We start from the raw sequence: 21,239 nt of genomic DNA on the forward strand, positions 1-21,239 counted from the left end.
GCACCCAGTTCTCGCGCCCACAGCGGGTGCAATCTCCTCCTTCCAGGCCGGCCTCTGCTCGAGGCTCTGCCTCGCAATCCCAGCACAGCAGAAACTACGATCACATCCTTCGAACCGCGGGCACTAACCAATGGCATCACGGCCCTCCCCCGGTTACCAAGCAGCATAGAGCGCGGATGCTTAATGCGATCTCTCTCAGTTTATACCTCCGCCCACCAGCCCCGCTTCCGGGGAGGCCTCCGCCTGTAGCGGAAGTAGGTCCGGCCGGGCGGGGTCGGGGCCGGGCGGTCCCTCCGCAGTGTTCCTCCGCGGCGGGAGGCGACGCCTGCGCTAGTGGACGGCGGGTGATTCTGGACGGTGGGTTGGGGACGAAGACAGAGGACGGAGGCGAACGCTGGCCGGCCAGTCGGTGTGAGGAGGTAAGTGGGTTCTCGGGGGGATGAACGCGTGCGGCGTACAGCTGAAGACCTCGGGGAGTTTGGGGGCAGAGTTCTCCTCCCTCAGGATGATCGAACTCGGACGGCGGGAAGGGAGTTGTGAGCCCTCGTTCGAGTTCGTGGCTACAGATGTCATTTTGGAGCCAAACCCGGGCCGTGTTACTAACAATCGCTAGACCCCAGCCACTGGTTTGAATCAAATCTGCAGGATTTCAGGGCTCCCAAACCACAGGGAGTCGGCTTTTTAGAAACACGCTTCTTGCTTCCTGATTCCCGGAGTCGCTGAGCACTGGGCAAAGGCTGAATGGGAGGTATTGGCAGTGGACTCACTGCCCATTGGAGGGGCTTAGCAACTCCGTCTCTGCACTGGCTGGTGGGCTTGGGCTGGCATTTGGTTTTAAGTGACCATGTATTTTATAAAATGTTACTGAAAGAGAAAGAGAGGGAAAGTGGTTTGAAAATACAAAAAGTCACAAAGCAGAAAATAAATCATGGGTGATCTACCACCCAGGGAACTAGTGTTAATTTTGGGGGTAATATTCTGGACTTTTTTTTTTTTTTAATTGATTTTAGCGGAGAGGAAGGCGGGGGGAGAGGGACAGGAAAATCGATCCATTCCTGTAGGTGCCCTGACCCGGGATTGAACCTGCAACCTCCGCTTCTGGCCAATGCTCACCAAAGGAGCTGCCCAGCCAGGGCTGCACTGCACATTTTCAAAGCACATAGTCGGGTAAATTTTGAATATGTCGCACATGCACGTCTGCATATTTCACAGCCCAGGGCCTGTCTGTACTCTGGTTTTGGACTTGCTGGTGTTACACTGGCCTCTAGGCAGCCGCTTTTTCATCTCTCCCTTCACCCAACACCCTCCCTTCACCCAACATAAAGGGGCTCATATCAGCCCATTTTACAGACCCAGTGCTGAGCCCTGAACCCCATGCCCCTCCACCTTGACATATTAAGGAATGAGTGACTTTTTCTCCATGTGTTTACGGTAGCCTGTGCATGTTATCAGAACTCATTAAAGGAGTGTATTGAGTATTGAGTGAGAACACAGCAATTGGAAGTCCTGGCTGCCATGTCCCCTATCTGCGCCCAGGGCATCCTGCTTTTCTCCTTTCCCAGGGAAGGCATCTTTTGTTTTTTTACCCAGATCCTGCTCTGATGGCTGTCTCTTTTTCTTGGGGTCTGAATAGACACCCACTTCAACACCAGCCCCATTGCTTCTGTCTTCTGACAGGTGGGTTTTCCCCTCTTTTAAAACACTCTGGAGCTGAGCTGTCCAGGGCAACAAACAGCCACTGGCCATATGTAGTTAGTGAGCCCTTGAAACATGGCTGGATTAAATTAGGACCTCTATACATGCAAAATGCATACCAGATTACAGAGACTTGTATGTTTTTAAAAAGCAGAATATCTCAATATTTTCCATATTTCTTAGGTATTAAAATGATATTTTGTTGCCATTGAGTTAAATAGAATATATTGTGAATAATGATTTCACCTATTTCTTTTCATGTTCTTTTCAAAGTAGCTACTGGAAAATTTGAAATTAAGCATGGCGCACATTATATTTCTAGTGCCTTCCATGGTGTTTATTTCTGCAAATGTATGTTCAACTCTTGCTCCCCTAAACTTCGTGGTTTTCTGCTTCCTGTTTGTGGCTTTAGTAATTTCTTCAAAGTGGTGAGCTACTTAAATAATTTAGCCAAATGCTTGGTGTGTTGTAATTGGTGAATTAATGTTAGCTACAATTTTTTTTTAATTAAATGAGAGGCAGGGAGGCAGAGACAGACTTCAGCATGCACCCCAACCAGGATCCACCCGGCAAGCCCCCTACCAGGTGATGCTCTGCCCATTTGGAGTTTCTGCTCAGTTGCTCCGCAACCAAACTATTTTGGTGTCTGAGGTGAGGCCATGGAGCCATCCTCAGCACCCAGGGGCCAACTTTGCTCAAACCATTCGAGCCATGGCTGCAGGAGGTGAAGAGAAAGAGAGAGAGAGAGAGAGAAAGAGAGAGAAAGAGATGGGGGGGGTGCATGAGGAAGCAGATGATCGCTTCTGTGTGCCCTGACCAGGAGTCAAACCCAGGACTTCCACATGCTGGGCAGATGCTCTACCACTGAGCCAACCGGCCAGGGCCTACGAATTTTTTAATAGACTACTTTTCAGAGTAGTTTTGGTCTCATGGCATAACTGAGCAGAAAGCATAGAGATTTCCCATTACCTTCTACCCTCACGTATGCACAGCCTCTTCCACTGTCAGCCTTCCATACTAGAGCAGGACATTTGTTGCTAGGATGAACCTTCACTGACACATCACTATTACTACAAATCCATGGTTGACATAAGGGTTCATTATTTATGTTGTACGTTCTATGGATTGGGACAAATGTATAGTGACATGTGTCTACTATGACAGTGTCACACAATAGTGTCACTGTCCTAAAAATCTTTGTGTTTCTCCTATTTATTCCTCCCTTCCCCAACCCCTGGCACCCACCAAACCTTTTAATGTCTGTGTAGTTCTGCCTTTTTACAGAATGTCCTAGAGTTGGAGTCAGTGTCACCTTCATAGACAAGTACTCTTTTTTCTTAGTCATGTGCATTTACAGTTCCTCATGTCTTTTCATGGCTGATAGCTTATTTTTTTTAATCAGTGCCTCCCTAAAAGAGAGTTCTTTATTGTCTTTGTATCTCCTACAAAGCTGAGCTCAGTGTTCTTCATGCACCACATGGCCCAACTGTGACCAGCTAAAATCTAAGCCCCCTCTGTCTCTCTTTTTCTCAGGGGATTTGAAAAAGTTCCTGAACTTTATAGACAATTCATCTTCTAAAAAGTTTAGGGCTGGCTGTTTTTTATGTGGAAATGCTCTGAGGCTGAGCTCTTAAGTTCACGGAAAAGTCAGTCATTAATCACCTTCTGGGAGTTGTTCTCACATCTCCAAAGCTTCATAAAATGGAGGTTTAACTAAATCCCCCAGCAAGGGCTGGGAAGTTGGGTTCTTACTCTGGGAAGTTCCAGACATACCCCAGCTGGTGATCTCTGTTTCTGATTTCCTGGAATTTCACAGTTCAGATAGCTTAAGCGAAAAGGGGAAGATGACTTAAGAAACTGAATTCTGGGAGGGGCAGGGTTACTCCTGTGGCCAGAGTGCCAAGTAAGATATTTGGGACTGGTCACTCTGTAGGAGGCCATCCTGGGCACTGTGAGGTGTTGAGCAGCATCCCTGGCTCCCATCCGCTCAGTGCTAGGAACACCCATAGTGTGACAAACACAGACTTTGCCTGGTGTCCCCTGGGGGCAGGACCACCCCATGTGAGAGCCACAGCTGTAGCTGACTTGCTGAGAGCTCTTCACAGCACCCCGGAGAGAGTATGACCCTTGAGTGGACGGCTCAGAGCTGTGACTCCTTTCATTTATTGCCCCCTGCCTGTGAGGTCTATGCACAGTCAAGTTCATATCCGAGGATCTCAATGTTAAAAGGAAGCATGGACAGCCAACAAGGGGCATCGGTGTAGATGGGAGTTCAGGGGGTGCTCTTTCATGTGTCCTGCCCTTCCTGACATGCCTCTGGTCTGTGAAGATGCAGTAGCATCTCCTGAAACCTTTGGCTGCATTGTCAGAAGAAGGCATAGCTCCTAAGTGGACATGTTAATGACCCATGGCCTCTCTCATGTTCCTCTCTGTCCCCCACGTGACATGGTTTTGTCAAACAAAACTGTATTTGTTCCTGTGGGAAACTGAAGCAGAGAAAGGAGTTTGTTTTATTCTTTCTTTCTTTTTTTTAAGATTTTATTTATTGATTTTAGAGGAGAGAGAGAAAGGGAGATAGGAGCAGGAAGCATCAACTCATAGTAGTTACTTTTTGTATGCGCCTTGGCCAGTTCGAAACCTGGGGTTTTGAACCAGCAACCTCAGCATTCCAGGTCAGTGCTTTATCCACTGAGCCACCACAGGTCAGGCAGAAGGGTTTTTTTGTGTTGTTGTTTTTTGTTTTGTTTTGTTTTGTTTTACAGAGAGAGAGAGAGAGTCAGAGAGAGGGATAGATAGGGACAGACAGGAATGGAGAGAGATGAGAAGTATCAATCATTAGTTTTTCGTTGCAACACCTTAGTTGTTCATTGATTGCTTTCTCATATGTGCCTTGACCGTGGGCCTTCAGCAGACCGAGTGACCCCTTGCTCGAGCCAGCGACCTTGGGTCCAAGCTGGTGAGCTTTGCTTAAACCAGATGAGCCCGTGCTCAAGCTGGCGACCTTGGAGTCTCGAACGTGGGTCTTCCACATCCCAGTCTGACGCTCTATCCACTGCACCACTGCCTGGTCAGGCTGTGTTGTTCTTTTTGATTGATTTTAGGGAAGAATTGGCCGGCAGTGGGGAGGGGTTGGGGAGGAGAAGCATTCATTTGTTGTTCCACTTATTTGTGTACTCATTGATCACTTCCTGTATGTACACTGAATGGGAATTGGACCTGCAACCTTGGTGTTTGGGGATTACACTCTAATCAACTGAGCTAACTTGGCCAGGGCCTGAGAGAGGAGCTCTTTTTTATTTAATTATTTTTTTAAATTTTTTAAGACTTTATTCATTTTAGAGAGGAGAGAGAGAGTTTGAAATAGAGAGAGAGAGAGAAGGAGAGGAGCAGGAAGCATCAACTCCCATATGTTCCTTGACCAGGCAAGCCCAGGGTTTTGAACTGGCGACCTCAGTGTTCTAGTTCGACGCTTTATGTACTGTGCCACCATAGGTCAAGACGAGAGGAGTTCTTTATTAGGTGCGGGATACTGGTCCATGCACACCCTAGCCCCTCTCTGTCTTGGTGGAGCAGAGCAGAGGTGCAGATGTAGGAATGCCCGATTCAGATCCCAGCCCACTTCCATGTGCTGTGCGCTCTTCACTCCTGCCCTGCGGAGGGTATTTTCTGCCTCTCCCAGCTGCTGGTGGCTTACTGGCAGTCCTTGTTATCTCTGAGCTTATAGACGCATCACTCACATCTCCCTCCATCATCACATGACCATCTTTTCTGTGTGTCTGTGTCCAAATCTTCTTCTTTTAAGAACATGTGTCCTTGTATTAGGGCCACCCTACTCCAGTGTGACCTTACCTTAATTATAACACCTGCAGAGATCCCATTTCCAAAGTTTCATTCACAGTTACCGGGGGTCAGGATTTTTAAAAAAAATTTTTTTTTTTTTTACAGAGTCAGAGAGAGGGATAGACAGGGACAGACAGACAGGAACGGAGAGAGATGAGAAGCATCAATTGTCAGTTTTTCGTTGCGACACCTTAGTTGTTTATTGATTGCTTTCTCATATGTGCCTTGACTGTGGGCCTTCAGCAGACCGAGTACCCCCTTGCTCAAGCCAGCGACCTTGGGGTCAAGCTGATGAGCTTTTGCTCAAACCAGATGAGCCCGTGCTCAAGCTGGCAACCTTGGGGTCTCGAACCTGGGTCTTCCGCATCCCCAGTCCAACGCTCTATCCACTGCGCCACCGCCCGGTCAGGCCCAGGGGTCAGGATTTAAACATACCTTTTGGGGGGACACGATTCAACCTTTAACAGAGGGTGGAGAGTGACTACTGATAGACACACTGTCTTTTGGGGTGATTGGAATGTTGTAGAATTGGGGATGGTTGCATACTCTGAGTTTACTAAAATCATAGATTGATTTGTGTACTTTAAAGGGGTAGAATTTACGGATGTAAATTATATATCGATAGGACTGGAATCTATGGGACCTCTCAACAGCACCTGGCCTGGAAGCAGCCCCTACAAACTTTACTTCATGCCTTTGTACAATACATGTTGGAGAACATCACCCACAAAACCAAGACATGAACTTAAAAGGCCAACAAAATACAAATCCCCACCCTATGCAGGGGAAGACCCAAAGCCAATCTTGCAAGTACCCTGTAGGATAGCATGGGCCTTCCCACACAGGGAGCTGTGGTGATATTTAAAAATGAATGTTAGGATGGTGGAAGACTGTGCTGGGGCAGACTTTGGGCCACAAACATCTTCCAGCTAAACACTTGGACTGCTGGCCTGAACCTAGGGACTGATCTCCCAGATTGGGGCCTGTCCCTCCAGCCCCACCCCCACCACCAGGTTAGGGCAGTGTCCCCAAGGTGATGGCACTGTTAGTAGCTGAGGCAGGATGAAGGCACCGGAAGGAAGTGGCAATGGGCCAGGCTCTGCTGCACCGCACAACGCCTCTGTGGCTTAGAGGAACTATGTTTTGTTTTGAGGAAAAAAATGGGGGAGAGGAGTGGGCATATGTTGGGTCAGAAAAGTTGTACTCTTGTATCATTCTAGAAGCTTCTAGGTGCCACACACGTCATCTGTGAAAACAACTAGGGAGTCAGGAGAGCCCTTAGTATTGAATTCTGAGAGGGTTATCCAAACCCTTCCCCATGCCAGCGCCCTTTGGGGGGGTTCTAAAAATAGCAAGGAGAAAGGCCCCTGGCAACTGTAATAGGACCAGCAATATGATTGGTCCTTGGCCAGCAACTTCTCTACCATGGGATGTGTGTTTGTGATACAATGTTGTTTGCCTTTAGACGGGAACTCTGATAGGAAGTTTTTCAGAAAATCATTGCTTCCACTTAAAAAAAACTTCCTACCTTCTGAAAAGAGTCAGAAAGGTAAGGAGGAGCCTTGCAAGCCCCTTCTGCTGCCCTGCCCCATTTTCCAGAACCATCTGGGCAATGGCATGAGAGGATGTGGACAAAGACAAGGTGGCCTGCCTGGTGGGGGGCAGTGGGGCTACCACCTCCATGAGGCTTAGCTGGGCAGGTCTGTCACTGCGCCTGAGGTTCCTGTCTTCCCAGGTCTCGTAACCAGGTCACCAGGTGATGTTGACAAAGGTTAAATTCCCAAAGCCATCTCTAAAGAGGCCCCAAAATAAATAGAAGGCAATAACTGGGCACTGGGGGTCCAGATTTCATTTGTTGGGATTTCCATCAGCATGGAAGGTTTGCTGCAAGATCAATAGGGTCATGTGATAGAAGCCGCTTGGGGGCTCTGTGGCCTGGTGTGGCCAACCCCACTCTGCTGGACGAGGGGTATAGCACCCCATTTCGTCTTCTCATTGCTAAGTGGGGCTGCCCTCACACCATGTGGAGGGGCATTTGGAGGCTGAAATAAGACCAAGGTTGTGAAATTGTCCCCATGGTGCCAGCAGGTGGTGGGCACGGGGAAGATGGCTGGCTGTTTTGTGTGGCCTGCAGGGGTTTCTTTCCCTTGACCTGCCGTCAGAGTGTCCTGGTAGTGCCTTGGTTTGCAGATTCATCACATGGGCAGGTGTGCGGGCCACTTGGGCAGTTAGCAGTCACAGGTAGTGCTGTGAGGCCCCTATTCAGTGTGTCCAGTGCACACACCCATGGCATAGAATAATAGGTCCTGGGCTGCCCAACCCTAGGGGACACAGCTAGTCTCTGAGACAAGGGTGGGGGAGGTGGCCTCTTAATCAGAGCCTCCTGGGGGGGAGGATCTGAGGCTGGGCCCCGTCCTGTCCTTCCATGCCAGAGAGAAGCAGGCAAGAGGAGCGTTTATGGCTGCCTCTTTCCCTTCTTAGAAGCACCACTTTCCCACCCTCCAGAGCCTGGGTGCCCAGGGCTCTGCCCACTCACCAAAACCAGGGAAGGGCGATGGTCCAGACTCTGTGCTGGCATTGCAGAGGTCTTTGGTGAGGAAGAGACCAGCCTGGAGGGCACCTGGCACTGGATTTGGGATAAAACAGGTGGAAGCTGGAATAATTGACAGGTGGTGAGCAGAGGTGGATTTAACGGTGAGCGCACTGGGCATGCGCCCTGGGCCCCGACTTCTGAAAGGCCCCACAAAACCCCAACTTGACACTTTTTTCTAATGACACTGAGTTTGGTTTCATATGTGCATTTACAGTAAATAGAGGTGGGATGCAGGCAACAAGAGAGCACTGCAGAGTGCGCTAGCTGATGGTCGTTATCTTCCAGGAGTCTGGGAGAAAAGATTACTCAGACATTTCAAAGGTATTAGCCTGGATACACAAGAACAGGCTGGGCCCACTTAAGGTTAAGACTGACCCCCTGGCTGGGTATGTAGCTCAGTTGGTTAGAACATTGTCCTGAGCCTGACCAGGTGGTGGCGCAGTAGATAGTGTGTTGGACTGGGATGCGGAGGACCCAGGTTCGAGACCCCGAGGTCGCCAGCTTGAGCATGGGCTCATCTGGTTTGAGCAAAGCTCATCAGCTTGGACCCAAGGTCGCTGACTCAAGTAAGGGGTTCTCTGTCTGCTGAAGCCCCACGGTCAAGGCACATAGGAGAAAGCAATCAATGAACAACTAAGTTGTCGCAACAAAAAACTAATGATTGATGCTTCTCATCTCTCTCCATTCCTGTTGTCTGTCCCTGTCTATCCTTCTCTCTGATTCTCTCTGTCTCTGTAAAAAAAAAAACACAACAACATTGTCCTGATACACCAAAGCTGCATGTTCAATCCCAAGTCCTGGCACATAAAAAAATCAACCAGCCTGACCTGTGGTGGCGCAGTGGATAAAGCATCAACCTGGAAATGCTGAGGTCGCCGGTTCAAAACCCTGAGTTTGCCTGGTCAAGGCACATATGGGAGTTGATGCTTCTAGCTCCTCCCCCCTTCTCTCTCTCTGTCTCTCTCCCTCTCTGTCTCTCTGTCTCTCTCTCTCTCTCTCTCTCCTCTCTAAAAATGAATAAATAAAATTAAAAAAAAAAAAAGAATCAACCAGTGAATGTGTGAATAGGTGGAACAACAAATTGATGTTTCTCTGTCTCTCTTTTCTCTCTCTAAAATATATCAGTAAATAAAATAAAAAGATAAAGACTGACCTTTGCTAAGGAAGCCTTAGACCTGGGATATGACTGCCCTGGGGCTGCCCAGGGAGGTGATCAAATCTTGTGTGGTGACTCTTGGTCACTGAGCTTGCCAGGCCTGCCATATAGCCCCCAGGCTTGTCAGATCTACTCTGTTTCCCCTTTTTGTTCACACCACAATTTAAGCAAAGAAAAAGGAGAGTGGGAGACTTACCACAATATTGTAAATGGTGACTTATTGCCCATAGGTGCGTGTTCTGGAGCTGGGCCCGAGGTGGTACAGGGCACTGCTTCCACTTTCTCTCTCTGATGAACTCTTTTTTTTTTTTTTTTTTTTTGCATTTTTCTGAAGCTGGAAACGGGGAGGCAGTCAGACTCCCGCATGCGCCCGACCGGGATCCACCCGGCACACCCACCAGGGGGCGATGCTCTGCCCATCTGGGGCGTCGCTCTATCACGACCAGAGCCACTCTAGCACCTGGGGCAGAGGCCAAGGAGCCATCCCCAGCGCCCGGGCCAACTTTGCTCCAATGGAGCCCCGGCTGCGGGAGGGGAAGAGAGAGACAGAGAGGAAGGAGAGGGGGAGGGGTGGAGAAGCAGATGGGCGCCTCTCCTGTGTGCCCTGGCCGGGAATCGAACCCGGGACTTCTGCACGCCAGGCTGACACTCTACCACTGAACCAACCGGCCAGGGCCATCTTGATGAACTTTTTTTTTTACAGGGACAGATAGAGAGATAGATAGGGACAGACAGACAGGAACGGAGATGAGAAGCATCAAATCATCAGTTTTTCATTGCAACACCGTAGTTGTTCATTGATTGCTTTCTCATATGTGCCATGACAGCGGGCCTTCAGCAGACTAGTAACCCCCTGCTCGAGCCAGTGACCTTGGGTTCATGCTAGTGAGCTTTTTTGCTCAAGCCAGATGAGCCCACGCTCAAACTGGCTATCCTGGGTCTCCACCCTGGGTCCTTCCACATCCCAGTCCAATGCTTTATCCACTGCGCCACCGCCTGGTCAGGCTCTGATGAACTCTTAAGAGACTCCCATCCCACGAGTCCCACGGGTGCCTCCCTTCCTATTTCTACCACATGCACACTCCCGGGGGATGGGCATATGTCCACCGGGGCCTGTAGATGGAGAACAAGGAGAATGTGGGTCAGCTGGCATCTCCTGTTCTGAGGCAGTTGGGACATACCTCGGGGTAGTTCTGTTTACTGAGGAGCTGGCACCTTTTTGGAAAACTTGAAACCACATGTTCTGAGAAAACTCCCCAGTGTGGTTTCTTGCTTCCAGAACAGGGTTTCCAGGAGCAGGTGACAATTCTTCCTCTTTCTGTATTTCAGATCTCAGGGAAGACCTGGGAATCAGTGAATTTTTGGTTCCCTTTGGGTTGGCCAACACCCACAGCTGCCCACCCTCCTTTTTGGAGGCCTCACCCAGGAGTTTGCCGTGAGGACACAATGTCCAACCCCTTCCTAAAGCAGGTCTTCAACAAGGACAAGACCTTCCGCCCCAAGCGCAAGTTTGAGCCAGGTACACAGCGTTTCGAGCTACACAAGAAGGCACAGGCATCACTGAATGCGGGGCTGGACCTTAAGCTGGCTGTGCAGCTCCCTCCTGGCGAGGAGCTCAATGACTGGGTTGCTGTGCACGTGGTGGACTTCTTTAATCGTGTCAACCTCATCTACGGCACCATCAGCGACGGCTGCACCGAGCAGTCCTGCCCCATCATGTCAGGCGGCCCCAAGTATGAGTACCGCTGGCAGGATGAGCACAAGTTCCGCAAGCCCACAGCACTGTCAGCCCCACAGTACATGGACCTGCTCATGGACTGGATTGAGGTACAGATCAATAATGAGGACGTCTTCCCCACCAATGTTGGTGAGTTGAGGGCCTGGGGCAGGGGTGTGTGCTTTTGTTTTATTTTTTTGTGACAGAGACAGAGAGAAACAGATAGGGACAAACAGATTGTAAGGGAGAGAGATAAGAAGCATCAATTCTTTGTTGCAGCTCCTTAGTTGTTTTTTGATTGCTTTTTCATATGTGCCCTGACCAGGGGGTTACAACAGAGTGAGTGACCCCTTGCTCAAGCCAGCGACCTTTGGGCTCAAGCCAGCGACCATGGGGTCATGTCTATGATCCCACGCTTAAGCCACCGACCCTACATTCAAGCTGGATGAGCCCGCGCTCAAGCCAGCAACCTCAGGGTTTCAAACCTGGGTCCTATGCATCCCAGTCTGACACTCTGCACCACTGCCTGGTCAGGCAGGGGGTGTGTGTTTTTAGTAACAGCTTTACTGAGGTAATTCACAGACCTTGGAATCCACTCATTTAAAGTAAGTTCCTTGGGCCTGACCAGGCAGTGGCGCAGTGGATAGAGCGTCGGACTGGGATGCAGAGGACCCAGGTTCGAGACCCCGAGTTCGCCAGCTTGAGCCTGGGCTCATCTGGTTTGAGCAAAAGCCCAACAGCTTGAACTCAAGGTCGCTGACTCCAGCAAGGGGTTACTCGGTCTGCTGAAGGCCCACGGTCAAGGCACATATGAGAAAGCAATCAATGAACAACTAAGGTGTTGCAACGCGCAACGAAAAACTAATGATTGATGCTTCTCATCTCTCCCCGTTCCTGTATGTCTGTCCCTGTCTATCCCTCTCTCTGACTTACTCTCTGTCTCTATAAATAAATAAATAAATAAATAAATAAAGTAAGTTCCTTGGCATTTAGCACAATCACAGGGTTATGTACCCATCCTCTCTAATTCCAGAACATTTCAGTACCCCAAAATGATTCCCTATCCCTATCAGCAGTCACCCCCAGCCCCTTCCCCAGCTCCTGACAACCACTTACTAACTTCCTATCCCTTGTGGCTTTGCCTATTCTGAACATTTCACATAAATGGAATCACACTGTGGCCTTTAGTTTCTGGCTTCTCTTTGTGAGTGTCATGTGTTCAAGATTGATCCATGTTGTTGCAAGTATCCAAGCTTCACTCCCTTTCATGGCTGAGTAGTATTCTAGTATGTAGATGGGCCATGCTTTGCTTTTGAGATGGGGAGATTATTCTGGATTATCCAGGTGGGCCCTGAATTTTATCAGAAGGGCTCTTGTAAAAGGGAGGCAAAGGGACATTCAATGCAGAGAAGAGAAAGTGATGTGACAACAGGAGAAGGAAGAATGGATTATAAGCTCAGGAATACTGGCAGCTTCTAGAAAAGGCAGGAAATGGATCTTCCTTGGAGCCTACAGAAGGAAGCAAACCTGCCCACACCATGACCTCAGCCCTGTGAAACTGACATGGGACTTCTGGCCTGCAGAACTGTGAGGGAACACATGCCAGGTGTTCCTTTTTTTTTTTTTTTTTTCCTGTATTTTTCTGAAGCTGGAAACAGGTAGAGACAGTCAGACAGACTCCCACATGTGTCTGACCGGGATCCACCCGGCATGCCCACCAGGGGGCGATGCTCTGCCCCTCTGGGGCATAGCTCTGTTGCGACCAGAGCCACTCCAGCGCCTGGGGCAGAGGCCAAGGAGCCATCCCCAGCCCCCGGGCCATCTTTGCTCCAATGGAGCCTCACTGCGGGAGGGGAAGAGAGAGACAGAGAGGAAGGAGAGGGGGAGGGGTGGAGAAGCAGATGGGCGCTTCTCCTGTGTGCCCTGGCCGGGAATCGAACCCGGGACTTCTGCATGCCAGGCCGACGCTCTACCACTGAGCCAACCGGCCAGGGCCCATGCCAGGTGTTCTAAACAGAGTCGGTGGTAGTTTGTTACAGCAGTCCTAGGAGACCACACAGAGGCCCTTCTCACTTCATCTTTGGCATCAGTACAGCATCATGAAAAACAGGGTAAACAGGTCTTGGGCCCCAGCTCTTGGTCACTGACGGGCTCTATCCCTGGTCAAGTTTCTCACCCCTCTGGACCTGACTTACCCTCTGTACAGGAAATGGGCCTGCAGCTGGCAGAGGGCTTTCAGAGGCCCATCTGAAAAAAGGCAGCTCAGAAGAGACACTTGCCCAAATAAGGGTTCACAGGTACACCTAGCCACCCACCCGTCAGGTCACTGAGTCTGTGCTGTGGCCTTGCAGTCCACGTCTGCACATGCTCCCTGTTCTGACTCCCAGCCTACTGGGTCCCCTAAAGTCCTAAAAGCTCCTGAAGGAGTCTTCATTCTAGAACTTAGACCCTGAGTTCCTCTAGTCATCTCTTCACCTGTGGAATGAGAATTCTAGCAATTTTACCAAAGAGGAAACTGACGAGCAATCAAGAGAAAATGAACTTGGCAGATGTCCCACAGCTGCCCAGACGAGGGTCTGAGGCTATACCACCAAACTCCAGGCTCTCTCTGGGCCCCAGCTTATGCCACATGGCAACATCATGGGGTCTGAGGTTACCACTGTTTCCTTGGGTGCCTGTCTGGCCCAGGCCATATGTTCCTGCTTTATTTGCAAATCCCAGGGCCCCTTGGCCTATTCTGACCCCCAGCCAGGTAGAGGGAATGAAATGCTTTGCATGGACAGCAGTGTCTCTACTTCTTGTCTGTGTTGCTTTCAAGACCAAAGGCTGCCTGGCGCTTCTTAGGGTTAGATTTGTGGCTGAGCAGAGAAAGGACAGGGTCCTCATTTTATCTCAACCTTTCACACCTGTGCCATTGACACCTGTACACACCCACTGAGGCATCAAGCCACCATATTATGCTCTTTAATGTTACCTTTTCCATAAAGGACCACACAGTAGCTCTTCCTTGTTGCTACGTACATAGGTGGCAGCCCTTTCCTTCTCAGCATCATGGCTGCCCTCAGACCCCTCGTGAAACCCAAGATTGTCAAAAAGAGGACTAAAAAGTTCATCAGCGCCCTGGCCGGTTGGCTCAGCGGTAGAGCATCGGCCCGGCGTGCGGGAGTCCTGGGTTCGATTCTCGGCCAGGGCACACAGGAGAGGCGCCCATTTGCTTCTCCACCCCTTCCCCTCTCCTTCCTCTCTGTCTCTCTCTTCCCCTCCCGCAGCGAGGCTCCATTGAAGCAAAGATGGCCTGGGCGCTGGGGATGGCTCCTTGGCCTCTGCCTCAGGCGCTGGAGTGGCTCTGGATGCAACAGAGCGACGCCCCAGAGGGGCAGAGCACCACCCCCTGGTGGGCATGCCGGGTGGATCCCGGTCGGGCGCATGCGGGAGTCTGTCTGACTGCCTCCCTGTTTCCAGCTTCAGAAAAACACACACAAAAAAAAGTTCATCAGCACCAGTCAGACTGACATATCAAAATTAAGTGGAACTGGCCTGACCAGTGGTTGCACAGTGGTTAGTGTTGACCTAAGATACTGAAGACCTAGATTTGAAACTCTGAGGTCACTGGCTTGAATGTGGGCTCACCACCTTGAGCACGGAGTTCCTGGTTTGAGCATGGGATCACCAACATGATCTCATGGTCGCTAGCTTGAGCCCATTTCCTGGTTTGAAGTCCAAGGTCGCTGGCTTGAGCAAGGGGTCACTGGCTCAGCTTCAGCCCCCAGTCAAGGCACATACGAGAAGCAATCAATGAACAACCAAAGTGATGCAACTACAAGTTGATGCTTCTCATCATCTCTCTCCCTTCCTGTTTCTCTTTTTTGTCTCTTGCAAAAAACAAACACAATAAAACCATAAGATGGAAAGAGGAAGATAACAAGTGGAAAATATCAAAAGTCAAAAGTATGTTTTTAGGGGTTGTCCCATTCTACTAAGAAAAACAAATGATACTAGAAGTACACACACAAGGCTGGATCCCGAGGTGAAGAATGTTCTAGGTTCTGGGAAGAGAACTGGGTAAGACAGGAGGAATGTTGATCCAGAGTGGCTGATGTTGAGTACCCATCGGCTTTACCTGCAGCCCTGTCCTCATCCCTTCTTCCGGTGTTGTTAAGCAGCAGAGCAGTGGGTTTCTTACATTTCATTGCACTCCCTGAAGCTGGAGGTGAGAAGACCAGGGTAAGGGTCAGGAAGCCACAGATCCTGGAGAAATGGAAACAGACACCTTCTGCCCAGTCAACACTTGACTTCAGGAGGAAACCAGAACTTGAATAGGTGTCTCAGCCTCTCTGAGCCTCACTAGTTCACGGAGTAATTCACGCCCACAGTCCAAGGTGTCATGGTTTTAGGGCCAAGCTGAACCCCTGAAGCTGCATCCTGAGTGTCCTGGCCCTCTCGCTGTCCACAGGCACACCGTTCCCCAAGAACTTCTTGCAAGTGGTGAAGAAGATCTTGTCCCGACTGTTCCGTGTGTTCGTGCACGTCTATATCCACCACTTTGACCGCATTGCGCAGATGGGCTCCGAGGCGCATGTCAACACCTGCTACAAGCACTTCTACTACTTTGTCAAGGAGTTTGGCCTCATAGACACCAAGGAGCTGGAACCACTGGTGAGGGGTCAGGGACTTTGGGGAGGGTCATGGAGGGGGTTGCTGGGGCACCTGAAGGCAGGGACCAGTACCTAGGTTTTGTGAATAGTTTTTTTTTGTTTTTGTTTTTTTTTCTGAAGCTTGAAATGGGGAGAGACAGTCAGACAGACTCCCGCATGCGCCCGACCGGGATCCACCCGGCACGCCCACCAGGGGGGCAACGCTCTGCCCCTCTGAGGCGTTGCTCTGTTGCAACGAGAGCCACTCTAGTGCCTGGGGCAGAGGCCAAGGAGCCATCCCCAGCGCCCGGGCCATCTTTGCTCCAATGGAGCCTCAGCTGCGGGAGGGGAAGAGAGAGACAGAGAGGAAGGAGGAGGGGAGGGGTGGAGAAGCAGATGGGCGCTTCTCCTGTGTGCCCTGGTCGGGAATCGAACCCAGGACTTCTGCACGCCAGGCCAACGCTCTACCACTGAGCAAACCAGCCAGGGCCTTTGTGAATAGTTTTGTTGGCACACTCAGTCATTCACTTACTGCTGCCACTGCTTTTGGTGACAGGACAGAGGTGAGCAGCCAGACACCAACTGGCCTCCAAAGCTGACAAAGTGGCCTCTCAGGCCCTTCACATAGCTTGCCCCTCCCCAGCCCTAGGCAAGCCGCTGTCTTTTTCCATTTCTGTAAGGTTTGGCCCTGAATGAGGCCTATGAGCCTCTTGAGACTGCATCTCCTGCTTTTCTCTATGTGCATGTGATTTTTGTCACCTCTTGTGTCAGTACCTGATGTTCTGCTTGTTCTTAACAGAAAGAAATGACTGCACGGATGTGCCACTGAGAGCCCTGTGGCCCTGCTGTCACCAAGGCAATACCATAGGACACTTTTACTTGAGGGTCACCTCCCCGGAACATGGACTGTGCTTTTTGCTCCAGCGGCTCAGTGACCTCCACAGCTGTCAGATGGTGACCTCTGTGCCCTTAATGCTGTACGGACACTGGCGTTGAGTCCTCTCCCTGATTCTGAGGTGGCAGCCGCCATGGGGTCCATCTGCAGTGGGCCCAGCCTCCCAGAGCCCCACGGGGGAAAGATTGGACTTGAACTCTGATTCTGTGTGCTGTGAGCAACTGGGAAAATCCACTTTATCTATAAAGCACTTGGATCTGCTCAGAGCTTGGAGTTCTGCCTCCCTTCACAGGCCTTGCCCTAATGCCCCCAGTGTGCTTGGCCTGGGAGAGGACAGGCTGCACAAGGCTCTGGGTCAGCAAGAGAGGAAGCTGCCTCTGCCAGGCCTTCACGCCTCAGTTCCCTCACAGCACACCCCCTGCAGCCCCGTGTCTGTGTCATGAGAGGTACGACGTGGCCCTGGCTCCCTTTCCCTTCCTCTTTTCTTCCTCAGGCTCCTCTGTTCCGTCAGTTCCTCCAAAACATTTGGCTCATCAGTCAGGGTTTTTTGGAGCCCACATCTGAACCCCAGGTTTCCTAGGGCCCCTGCACATAAAAGATTGAGTACTTATATAGTCTCACTGACAACCACCTTGAGATGGTAGGGAACTCAGCTTTCTGTCTATAAAGAGTGAATGCAACTCCCCTCTAGATAAATACCCCTCCATTATGAATAACTCAGAATGAAGTTGGCCTTTCTTCAGATGCCTGCCCACTTATATGAAGCCCCTGGTGAGGCCCTCATGCCCAGGGGACCAGAATCCCAGCACTGTCTCCCTCAGAACAGGCCCCCATGTGGGGCTGCAGAAAAGTAACCTCAAGAAACCACATACTGCCCCTAGCTCCCTGTGCCTCAACCCTGTCCTCAGAGCACCATAATGGCCTTTCCCATGGCAGCCCTTCCCACCCAACCACTCCCACCTCTGAGGACCTCTGGGTACCCCGGACGCCTGCAGAACAGAGGAGCAGAGCACCAAAACCTGACACCAAACAAGTGCGATTAACATGACCTCATCCAGTACTTCTGGACACCACTGGGTCCAGCTTTCAGATCCTTGGTGACATGGACCCCACAGGACCATAGAAAACCATCCAGTTGAATGTAGCTCCTTTTACAAAACCATGACCAAAGGCCAAAACCACTGTGTCCCCTCCCAGCTTGCCACCTGCTCTTCAGCCAAGCTAGGTTGGGAAGGGTGGCAGGGACTAGGGGGACTCTCCCCACCCTCTTGTGCCCATGGGTGTTCCCACACAAACATCACAATAAATTGTGCCATTTTCTTACCTGCTGCTGCTAGCTGTCATTAATGTATTCCAGGCAGGAAAGCCTGGTGACAGGATACATCACTGACATTGTCACTGGGGTGCTCTCTTAAGTAGTGAGGAAATAGATGTCACAACAGCTTGTGGTCTGCCAGCACCCCAAATAGATGCACAAAATGTGGGTGGGTTAGAATTTTGTGCGGTGCAATGTGGGGAGCAGTTAGGATAAAAGTGTCAAAAACAGGTTGAGAAATTCCTTAGCAAAGGTGGGCATTGCTCTCCCATTGTCTGAGTTACTTCACCCACTTAGCCAACATTCTCTTTTTTTGCCGTGTGAGAAAAGTTTCCAGAAAATACTGGACTGAGTGCAGAAGAATTGATGGAGAGGTAACAGACAGAGGGGTGTTCCTGTTCCAGCTGTTACTAACGATCCACGTAACCTTGGACACAGAACAAAGTGACCCTCAAACTTTTCTCTTGCTCCTGACCTGTGGTGGCGCAGTGGATAAAGCGTCAACCTGGAAATACTGAGGTTGCCGGTTCAAAACCCTGGGCTTGCCTGGTCAAGGCACATATGGGAGTTGATGCTTCCTGTTCCCCCCCCCCTTCTCTATAATAAATAAATCTTAAAAAAAACAAAAAAACTTTTCTCTTGCATGTGAAAAATAGCAAACATCTTATTCTCAGGGGCCCCTTTCAAGTGTAAAATGTCATGGTTCCAGGGCCAGTAGGATTTGGACTTCTTTCACAAGAGTTGCCGGCCATGTTCCTGGCAAAGGAGCAGTTGGGGAAGAGGTGCCTGGTAGATGCCAAGGGACACACAGCCATGGGGTGGGCTTGCAACCAGGAACCTGTGAGCCCAGTGTGGTTTCTGGCCCCCAGAGGGCGTGCCGACTCCATGGAAAAGGAGAGGTTTCAAAGTAAATTCCATGTTACTGAGAAATAACCTTCTAAAGAAGCTATTGTCTCCTTATCCTTTGATTTGTAAATCTACCACAAAGATTTCCAGAACCAGCCTGACCAGGCGGTGGTGCAGTGGATAGAGCAGGGATCCCCAAACTACGGCCTCCGGGCCGCATGCGGCCCCCTGAGGCCATTTATCCGGCCCCTGCTGCACTTCTGGAAAGGGCACCTCTTTCATTGGTGGTCAGTGAGAGGAGCATAGTTCCCATTGAAATACTGGTCAGTTTGTTGATTTAAATTTACTTGTTCTTTATTTTAAATATTGTATTTGTTCCCGTTTTGTTTTTTTACTTTAAAATAAGATATGTGCAGTGTGCATAGGGATTTGTTCATAGTTTTTTTTATAGTACGGCCCTCCAACAGCCTGAGGGACAGTGAACTGGCCCCCTGTGTAAAAAGTTTGGGGACCCCTGGGATAGAGCGTTGGACTGGGATGTGGAAGGACCCAGGTTTGAGTCCCCAAGGTTGCCAGCTTGAGCGTGGGCTCATCTGGTTTGAGCAAAAGCTCACCAGTTTGAGCCCAAGGTACTGGCTCCAGTAAGGGGTTACTCAGTCTGCTGAAGGCCCGCGGTCAAGGCACATATGAGAAAGCAATCAATGAACAACTAAGCAGTCACAATGCGCAACGAAAAACTAATGATTGATGCTTCTCATTTCTCCATTCCTGTCTGTCTGTCCCTGTGTATCCCTCTCTCTGACTCTCTCTCTGTCTCTGTAAAAAAAAAAAAAGGATTTCCAGAACCAGTTTAAGAATTTGGGAGCTGTTACTGTTAGTTGGAATAACAGCCCCCAAAGATGTCCCCATCCTCACCCAGGGACCTGTTGACATGGCACCCCACGTGGTAAGGGACTACAGATAGGATTAAGGCCTCTGATATGGGGAGAACTCTTGATTTCCCAGGGGTAGGTTAGGGCAATACCCTCACAGGGTCCTCATAAGAGGGAGGCAGGAAGGTCAGAGTCAGATGCCAGAGGCTATGTTGCTGGTTGTGACAATGGAGGAAAGTGGACACCAGCCAGGGATGCTGCGCCTCTAGAAGCTGAAAGAGGCAGGAAACCCTTCTCCCCTGATACCGGCACTTAAAGGGAATAAACTTGTCTTATTTAAGCCACTGAATTTGTGGTCATTAGTTACAGCAGCCATAGAAAAGTCACAACCTTTAAAAAGAAATGCTTTACACATAGAACGCCCTGGGACTCATTAACTTGGGCTTCTGCAACACAAGAATTAGAGGTGATATGGAGAAGCCCAGATATATATACTTGGTTTCTGTTGAACCATGCATTTTATGGGTGTCCCATACATAGCTTAACGAATCCCTTTCTTTTCTAAATTTAATTTCTTATTTATTGATTTTTTAGAGAGAAAGGGAAAGAGGAGAAAAAAACATCTACTTACTGTTCGAATAATTTATGCATTCATTGGTTGATTCTTTTTTTTTTTTTTTTGTATTTTTCTGAAGCTGGAAACTGGGAGGCAGTCAGACAGACTCCCACATGCGCCTGATCAGGATCCACCTGGCATGCCCACCAGGGGGCGATGCTCTACCCATTGGGGCGTCACTTCTGTTGCGACCAAAGCCACTCTAGCGCCTGAGGCAGAGGCCATGGAGCCATCCCCTGCGCCTGGGCCATCTTTGCTCCAATGGAGCCTTGGCTGCGGGAGGGGAAGAGAGAGACAGAAAGGAAGGAGAGGGGGAGGGGTGGAGAAGCAGATGGGCGCTTCTCCTGTGTGCCCTGGCCGGGAATCGAACCAGGGACTTCTGCATGCCAAGCCGATGCTCTACCACTGAGCCATCTGGCCAGGGCCCATTGGTTGATTCTTTTATGTGTTCTGACCAGGGATCAAACCCACAACATTGGCATGTTGGGAGGACACTCTAACCAGCTGAGCTATCCAGCCAAAACCTCAAATCCCCTCTTAATTGTAGCCATTATGTTATAGCTAAAATAAATATTTCTCTAGTCCAGTGGTTCTCAAACTTTCTGAAGTTGGGGCGTATTTAAAATCCTACAAATAGGCCTGACCTGTGGTGGCGCAGTGGATAAAGAAAGCATTAACCTGGAACACTGAGGTCGCCAGTTCCAAACCCTGGGCTTGCCAGGTCAAGGCACATACGGGAGTTGATGCTTCCCACTCCTCCTCTCTTCTCTCTCTCTCTCCTCTCTCTCTCTCTGTCTCTCTTCTCTAAAGTGAATAAATAAATAAAAATAATTTTTAAAAAATCCTATAAATATTTGTAGGCGCACTATATATAAACTTCTGAGAAATATAAGTCAAATATTAAAGAAAAAAATACAAAGTCCAAGCATGCTTTTATAGTAATTAAATGAAATAAATACAACAAAATTAAATTTATTCTGACATTTAAAAACATTTTTGTGCCTGACCAGGCAATGGCCCAGTGGATAGCGTCAGACTGGGATGTGGAAGGACCCAGGTT

At 49.8% G+C, this 21,239-nt stretch overlaps 1 protein-coding gene across 2 annotated transcripts; it reads left to right on the plus strand.

Moving 5' to 3' along the window:
* Positions 1–35: 35 nt before the first annotated feature.
* MOB3A (MOB kinase activator 3A) lies at positions 36–17,853 on the plus strand. 2 transcript variants are annotated; one of them, XM_066276965.1, is made up of 5 exons: positions 283–419; positions 1,591–1,677; positions 10,614–11,151; positions 15,455–15,657; positions 16,435–17,853. In XM_066276965.1, exons 3-5 carry the CDS (start codon positions 10,731–10,733, stop codon positions 16,462–16,464), a joined length of 654 nt encoding a protein of 217 aa, XP_066133062.1. In that variant the 5' UTR covers positions 283–419; positions 1,591–1,677; positions 10,614–10,730; the 3' UTR covers positions 16,465–17,853. The 2 variants fall into 2 exon arrangements, with proteins under 2 accessions (XP_066133051.1, XP_066133062.1); XM_066276954.1 differs by lacking the exon at positions 1,591–1,677 and having other exon boundaries at positions 36–419.
* The last annotated feature ends 3,386 nt before the right edge of the window (positions 17,854–21,239 follow it).

Source organism: Saccopteryx bilineata, chromosome 1 (genome assembly GCF_036850765.1).
Source record: "Saccopteryx bilineata isolate mSacBil1 chromosome 1, mSacBil1_pri_phased_curated, whole genome shotgun sequence".
NCBI lineage: Eukaryota > Metazoa > Chordata > Mammalia > Chiroptera > Emballonuridae > Saccopteryx > Saccopteryx bilineata.